The sequence below is a fragment of the Marmota marmota genome, unplaced genomic scaffold, assembly GCF_001458135.2.
Source record: "Marmota marmota marmota unplaced genomic scaffold, marMar, whole genome shotgun sequence".
NCBI classification, from domain to species: domain Eukaryota; kingdom Metazoa; phylum Chordata; class Mammalia; order Rodentia; family Sciuridae; genus Marmota; species Marmota marmota.
The window spans coordinates 1,573,540-1,581,102 of NW_026000242.1; the positions used below are offsets into that span (position 1 = coordinate 1,573,540).

Sequence of the window (7,563 nt, forward strand, 5' to 3'; positions counted from 1 at the left end):
GGGTGGGGGTGAGGCTTGATGAGCGAATACGGGTTCCTCATTGGAGCTTGCAGAGGTAGCCAAGCACTCATTGGTTGAGACGACCATGATGAACAGCCGGCCGGGGCGGGCCCCTTCTGGAAGGTTCTGAGACAGGGTATAAGAGACAGGGTGGCGGGCGGAAACCGGTCTCATTGAACGCGGTGGCAGCTTTTGAGGTGTGTGAGGTTTCTTCGCGAGTAGATTCCGGCCTGCACATACGGTAAGGCCTTTGCCCTTTAAGTCCTTGAAAGTTTCCGGGGAAGTGTGTATCCCAGACTGAGTGGGCTTGCTGCCAAGGGTCTCCAGAGCAGCTCCCTGGAGCTTGCGGGGGAAGAGTAGCGATCGGTGAAGCAGCACTTTCTCTACAGGGGGTGGCCTTGGCGCTTGGCCCCGGCCTGCAGGTTAGGGGGGAGCCGAGTTCAGGTTGTTGCGGCCGACCCAGGGCGGCAGGGCGGCGCCCCTTTGCCCCGGTTAAATAAGACCTTGCGTGGTGGGGGAGGGGCGCCGCATCCGCTGTGGCCTTGGTTAGGGGAATCTGAGCCAGGCCTTGACTCTTTGCTTTTTCCTGAGTCGTTTTGCTTTTTAAGCCGCCCTTGGCAAGCACCCAGAATGGAGGTTCTTAGGGTAGTGGGGAAAGAAGGGCCGTTGCAACTCGTGGAGCCCTGGGCTTTAGCAACGGGGATTGCACCGGGGTTCCTGTCGGTGTGGGCCACGTGTTCAGCAACGTCGGAGACCTTCAGGGCAGATGGTTCCTTCGGGCAGGGGCGGGCTCTGCTAGGTTTGGCATAGCAACCTGTACTGCAGCATTACTGCTCTGATCCCCTGCGTGGTAAAGTACTGAGCATAATCATCTGTGTGGTTATGGCCATTCTTAAGTGGTCTAAAGAAGGGGGAATACACTGAAAATGCTTCACATTAAACACGGGTTTAATTTTATTCTTAGGAACCATGTCTAAGGGACCTGCAGTTGGCATTGATCTTGGCACCACCTACTCTTGTGTGGGTGTCTTCCAGCATGGAAAAGTGGAGATAATTGCCAATGATCAGGGGAACCGAACTACCCCAAGCTATGTCGCCTTTACTGACACAGAACGATTGATCGGCGATGCTGCAAAGAATCAGGTTGCGATGAACCCCACCAACACGGTTTTTGGTAAGTATGTAATTTTCTTAGTATTAACGGCTAGGGAGCAGGGCATTTGAGGAATTCTGGCTTACTAAATGAGACACCGAAGAGTCCTGTGCAGTAGGGAAATATTTTTCTTGGGATACCTCGATTAGGTATTAGGTAATTTTAGGGTAAACTAGGATGTACTGTTATTGCTTCCCACATAGGAGTTTGGCATTTGAGAAAGCATGGGGGGTTTTATGTATTGCTGGAAAATTAGGCCTTTGCAGAATGAACTTTACCCTAGTCTAGGCCCGAGTTTTAATGTTAGAAGGTGAAATGCAATAAAACGCCGGATTCTTTTTACAGATGCCAAACGTCTGATAGGGCGGAGATTTGATGATGCTGTTGTCCAGTCTGATATGAAGCACTGGCCCTTTATGGTGGTGAATGATGCAGGCAGGCCCAAAGTCCAAGTAGAATACAAGGGAGAGACAAAAAGTTTCTATCCAGAAGAGGTGTCCTCTATGGTTCTGACAAAGATGAAGGAAATTGCAGAGGCCTACCTTGGGAAGGTGAGGTTGAGGTTTTTTGACAATGTAGGAATTTAACAATGGGGGCGTCCAACTGGAATTTGAGTGCATGTTGAAATTAATTTGATTATGGGACGAAATAGCACAAATTGTACTGGTATTAATTACTTGGTATTAATCTGGGTTTTTCTGTGTTTTGTTACTTTATTCCTAGACTGTTACCAATGCTGTGGTCACAGTGCCAGCTTACTTCAATGATTCTCAGCGTCAGGCAACCAAAGATGCCGGAACCATTGCTGGTCTCAATGTACTTAGGATAATCAATGAGCCAACTGCTGCTGCTATCGCTTATGGTTTGGACAAAAAGGTTTGTCTTAATTTTTGTCTTTGAATGCAAATCTAGATTTAGGATTTATTATTAGCTGTCAGGAATTTACATATAAGCTTATTTTTTAATGGCAGGTTGGAGCTGAAAGAAATGTGCTGATTTTTGATTTAGGAGGTGGCACTTTTGATGTGTCAATCCTCACTATTGAGGATGGAATCTTTGAGGTCAAATCTACAGCTGGAGACACCCACTTAGGTGGAGAAGACTTTGACAACAGAATGGTCAATCATTTTATCGCAGAGTTCAAGCGCAAGCATAAGAAGGACATCAGTGAGAACAAAAGAGCTGTCCGACGTCTCCGTACTGCATGTGAAAGAGCTAAGCGTACCCTCTCTTCCAGCACTCAGGCCAGTATTGAGATTGATTCTCTCTATGAAGGAATCGACTTCTATACCTCCATTACCCGTGCTCGATTTGAAGAGTTGAATGCTGACCTGTTCCGTGGCACCCTCGACCCTGTAGAAAAAGCTCTTCGAGATGCCAAACTAGACAAGTCACAGATCCATGATATTGTACTGGTGGGTGGTTCTACTCGCATCCCCAAGATTCAGAAGCTTCTGCAGGACTTCTTCAATGGAAAGGAACTGAATAAGAGCATCAACCCTGATGAGGCTGTTGCTTATGGTGCAGGTAATCTCAAATTTTACCCTTTAATAGGCAGCCTTTGGGGCCCAAACCAACTCGCTGTGATGATGGATTCCAAAACCATTCGTAGTTTCCACCAGAAATTTTGTGTTGGCTAGTTCCTTCCTTGGATGTCTGAGCGAATGAAATGGGTTAATGAGGTGATTTGAATTTGTTTTTTGTTTTGTTTTTTTAAATTTTTAATCTTTTCTTTAGCTGTCCAGGCAGCCATTTTATCTGGAGACAAGTCTGAAAATGTTCAAGATTTGCTGCTATTGGATGTCACTCCTCTTTCCCTTGGTATTGAAACTGCTGGTGGAGTCATGACTGTCCTCATCAAGCGCAATACCACCATTCCTACCAAGCAGACACAGACCTTCACAACTTACTCTGACAACCAGCCTGGTGTGCTCATTCAGGTAGGTGTTATTTATTATTAACACTTGTAGCAGTTATGTAAAACCAGGAAAGTCTTGTTCGCTGTGATGATGGATTCCAAAACCATTCGTAGTTTCCACCAGAACAATTTTGTGTTGGCCAGTTCCTTCCTTGGATGTCTGAGCGACTATTAATTCCTAGTGAGTTTATATAGCACAGAAATTTTAAGTCTTAATGGTGACTAACTTCTGTTATTGTTTACCCCAAGGTATATGAAGGTGAGCGTGCCATGACCAAGGATAACAACCTGCTTGGCAAGTTTGAACTCACAGGCATACCCCCTGCACCCCGTGGTGTTCCTCAGATTGAAGTCACATTTGATATTGATGCCAATGGCATCCTGAATGTTTCTGCTGTAGACAAGAGTACAGGAAAAGAAAACAAGATTACCATCACTAACGACAAAGGTTAGTCTGGAAAACAAGGCTCTCGTCTGGTCTTGATTTATTTGAAGTGTCCCCCACTGTAGGCCGAGGGATAAGTTGTAACAGAGACCTACTGAAGATTTTGTAATTTTCTAGGTCGTTTGAGCAAGGAAGACATTGAGCGCATGGTCCAGGAAGCTGAGAAGTACAAAGCTGAAGATGAAAAGCAGAGGGACAAGGTGTCATCCAAGAATTCGCTTGAGTCCTATGCATTCAACATGAAAGCAACTGTTGAAGATGAGAAACTTCAAGGCAAGATAAATGATGAGGACAAACAGAAGATTCTTGACAAATGTAATGAAATCATCAACTGGCTGGATAAGAACCAGGTTGGTAATTTTCTGCTAAGCAGTAAAGAGATGCATAGACTCTGGGTTGGCATAACGGTCACAGTGATGAAAGGTCCAGACATTCGCAGTTTCCACCAGAATTTGACATGTTGGCAGTTTACCGTCCTTGGATGTCTGAGTGACCCAAGACTAAGACCTAGTGTGAGGTGCTTTTTCTGACTAGCCCTGGGCTCCATGAATATATTAGGTTGCATTATAAGTAAACTTACAATGGTTATTTTTTTTCCCCTTCAGACTGCAGAGAAGGAAGAATTTGAACATCAGCAGAAAGAGCTGGAGAAAGTCTGCAACCCCATCATTACCAAGCTGTACCAGAGCGCAGGAGGCATGCCAGGAGGAATGCCTGGGGGATTCCCTGGTGGGGGAGCTCCTCCCTCTGGTGGTGCTTCCTCTGGGCCCACCATTGAAGAAGTTGATTAAGCCAGCCCAAGTACAGTTGTAGCATTGTTCCACAGTAAAACATGGAAGGGCCCAAATTTGTAGCAAATTCTGTGGCAGTTGTAAAGTTGCTGCTATAGTAAATTACTGGGCATTTTCAATACTTGAATATGGAACATGTACACAGGGAAAGGAAATAACATTGCACTTTATAAACACTGTATTGTAAGTGGAAAATGCAATGTCTTAAATAAAACTGTATTTAAAAATTGGCACCATATAGTTGTCTCTTATTAGCTTCTGGTAAGGCCTTAGAGTAGCATTGGTAATGTGCCATTTGATTTAAGTGATTTAAGTTTTAAAGCCAGTTCTATGGGTGGAATTTGGCAGAATTGGCTATGAAATTGAGTAACAAAAGTGAAGAGTCTTGCTCATCCTAAAAGCTTCAATAAAGTGTCTTCAGTTAAGAAGGGCAGAAACCAATGTATCAGGAACAAGGGCTTTCTAATTTACCTGGGTGCCTCTTTGGCTAACTTAAAAGAACACAAGTATATACCAAAGGAATTCCTGAATTCATGGGAAATGTGACTTTCCTGTGGGTCACATGGTGTACATACTTTCTAAAGCACACAAAGTGGCTTATGCCACCTAGTGGCTGGTTGAGTCCCAACAGGGAATTACTATGCTATGCTATGTTCTTGAGTTTTGAGCTTAAGTTGGCCTATCTTGTCATTTCTTGGAGTTAAATCCATGTGCTGTAGTATGTGGCTCATGTGTGGTAATGTTTGGGGAGCTTTTTAACCCAGGATTACTTTGCTACCAAGCTACATTTTTTTCCCTTTTTTCTAAGTTGCCAAGCTTGGTCTCAGATTGGATAATCTTACGTACTTGGGCTGTGATCTGAAACTTTATGCCTGTATATGGCATTAATCTCATGTTGCTTTGTGGTAGCCCAGCTATAATTATATGTGGTTATGGGTTATGGTCTAATAATTTGGTACAATATTTTTTTAGGATACAAGATCTTTTTATGTGGTGCTGAGGATCGAACCCAGGCTGCGTGCATGCCAGGCGAGCGCACTACCACTTGAGCCACATTCCCTAGCCCATTGGTACAATATTTGCAACAGTCCATATAGCTATTAGCTGAATCTCAAGAGACTTGGTTATTTTTGTTTGGGTCCTTAACTAGGGGATTTATAGCATCCCAGATTCTTGGCATTAACTTTGGTGTCTGGATGTTTGCAGTGTTAGCTTCTGGGACTATTATTCTGCCATAGTTCCTCAAAGACAAAATACTAGGGGTTTTCTAAATTTCTCTTAATTTTGTGCCTCAGTGGTAGAGTGCTTACCTAGCAGGTGCAAGGCCCGCCCTGGATTCTAGCACCACTAATGAAGGTATTGTGTCCAACTACAACTTGACTACAACTCCAATGCATGGGAACAAGAGCCCCAACATTCAGAAGCTGGTTTTAAGATGGAATGTGACATTACTACCCTAAGTACAGTTCTATATATGTAATATGAACTGTAATGCATTCTGCTGATATACAACAAATGAAAGATGAAGGTAACCATGAGAGTATTGGCACTCCCCATCCCAACCTTATAGGGGTTAAGAGAATTGGACCTGTTGAATGTATATAAATCTAGGATGGCAAAAACTTGGGCTTTCTGGAAGGTTATGATTGTAGGAGACTGATTATAGCTTTCAAGGTTTTACCCAATGTAATTAGCCTTTGGGGGTGAGGTACTGGAGATTGAAACCAAGGAAACTTGGACCACAGCTACAATTCCCAGCCCTTTGAGGCAGGGTCTTGCTAAATTGGGTAGGCTGATCTCAACTTGGATTCTCTTGCCCCAGCAATAAAAATATTCTCTATAATTAGAGAAGATGAGTTCTTGTAAGCAGTTCTTTGTTCAAATGCTTATATTGTTCAGACCCTAGGACTTTCAAGTGGGCTTTTGTATTAATGGAGAATGGGGTGATTGGTGGGACTTAGAAATAAGAATTTTTAACTTCTGCACATTGGTGTAAGGGAGTCATTGTCCACTAGGTGGCAGTAGCTGATTATAAAACCACCAGGATACCTGGGGAAGACACTAAACCTTGTCAGAGGCTTTATTTTCTAACCAAATAAAGAAGTCGGCTCTGAATACTCCATGTTCTAGGCAAAGAATTCCCAGCTTTTTTAAAACAGAATTTTTTAATATTTATTCAATTTTCGGTGGACACAACATCCTTATTTTTTATTTTTATGTGGTGCAGAGGATCGAACCCAGCGCATGCCAGGCAAGCACATTACCGCTTGAGCCACATCCTCAACCCGATATATCTTGAATACAGATTTTCTTGGGTACTTGGCAGTGAGGATGGAGGGGTATGGAATTTAGTCCTCTGAGGCCTTGTGGGTGTTGGGGATAGCTCAGTGGGAAAAGGCTCTGGCTTTTCCTTATCCCACTATTGGTACTTTTATCTCCTGAAGTTCCACTTCTCAAAAGACTGCTTTTTAAAAAACGTATATAACAGAGATGCAATTAACATGTAGCTTACCCATTTATGAATTTGTTCACAAACTGAACTGTGCAACAGTCAACTTAGAACAACTTAGTCACACCAAAATCCCATTTGCATTTCTCCCTAAACCACCCACTTCTAACCTTAGACAATCTATTCTCTGCCTTGAAAGATCTGTCCATTCTGGACATTTCATGTGAGTGGAATTGTGGCCTTTCGTGACTGACTTTGGTGTGTTTTTAAGATCACCCATGATCAAAAAGATCACACAGATCAAAAACTCATTCTTTTATAGAACTTATTCATCAGTTAATGAGCAAGTGGCTACAGAGCTGTCCATCCCACCCAATGGGTTTGGAAGTAGATCTGTTAAAGGTAATTGGATAGATGGATGAGAAGGAACAATAGAAATTTAAGACAAGATTCCAGCTTTTTGAGGAACTGAAGTGGCTATGCTCTTTAATCTCCTATTTGTGACATTGAAATCTCAAACCATGGTGGATATAGATTCCCTACCCAAGGGTTGAAAAAATTAGTGGGGACTGAAAAAGCAGATTACAAGCAAGTAGCCACTTGAAAAAAACCTCAGAACTATTCATCAGAAGCATTTTTGTTGAAAGATGTTTGCCACTTATAAGGCGTGTGACCTTAAGCAAATCATTGTTTTTGAAGTTCAGTATCTTTACCTGTGTAAAGGAGGTTAAAATGCTGAATTATTGGTTTGTTGTGAGGATCAAATGAAGCCAGTTTATGTGGAGCATTTCACTTTGCCTGACTGGA

The 7,563-nt window shown here is 43.1% G+C and overlaps 1 protein-coding gene and 2 non-coding genes across 3 annotated transcripts; all 3 read left to right on the plus strand.

The window, feature by feature from the left end:
• The first annotated feature begins 86 nt into the window (after positions 1-86).
• On the plus strand, positions 87-4,540 carry Hspa8 (heat shock protein family A (Hsp70) member 8). Its single transcript, XM_015489714.2, has 9 exons — positions 87-241; positions 965-1,174; positions 1,499-1,704; positions 1,877-2,029; positions 2,125-2,680; positions 2,891-3,093; positions 3,321-3,519; positions 3,634-3,866; positions 4,122-4,540. Exons 2-9 carry the CDS (start codon positions 970-972, stop codon positions 4,305-4,307), a joined length of 1,941 nt encoding a protein of 646 aa, XP_015345200.1. The 5' UTR covers positions 87-241; positions 965-969; the 3' UTR covers positions 4,308-4,540.
• LOC125613986 lies at positions 2,732-2,817 on the plus strand. Its single transcript, XR_007344633.1, has one exon. It is a non-coding gene; the product is annotated as a small nucleolar RNA SNORD14 (small nucleolar RNA).
• LOC125613997 lies at positions 3,152-3,239 on the plus strand. The gene has a single exon (XR_007344641.1). It is a non-coding gene; the product is annotated as a small nucleolar RNA SNORD14 (small nucleolar RNA).
• Positions 4,541-7,563: the final 3,023 nt, after the last annotated feature.

Bases quoted from the DNA above. Each gene is read 5' to 3' on its own strand.
- Hspa8 (XM_015489714.2), top strand. From the start codon at position 970: ATGTCTAAGGGACCTGCAGTTGGCATTGATCTTGGCACCACCTACTCT. The intron at 1,175-1,498 runs GTAAGTATGTAA...TTCTTTTTACAG, and splicing joins CCCCACCAACACGGTTTTTG to ATGCCAAACGTCTGATAGGG. The intron at 1,705-1,876 runs GTGAGGTTGAGG...CTTTATTCCTAG, and splicing joins CAGAGGCCTACCTTGGGAAG to ACTGTTACCAATGCTGTGGT.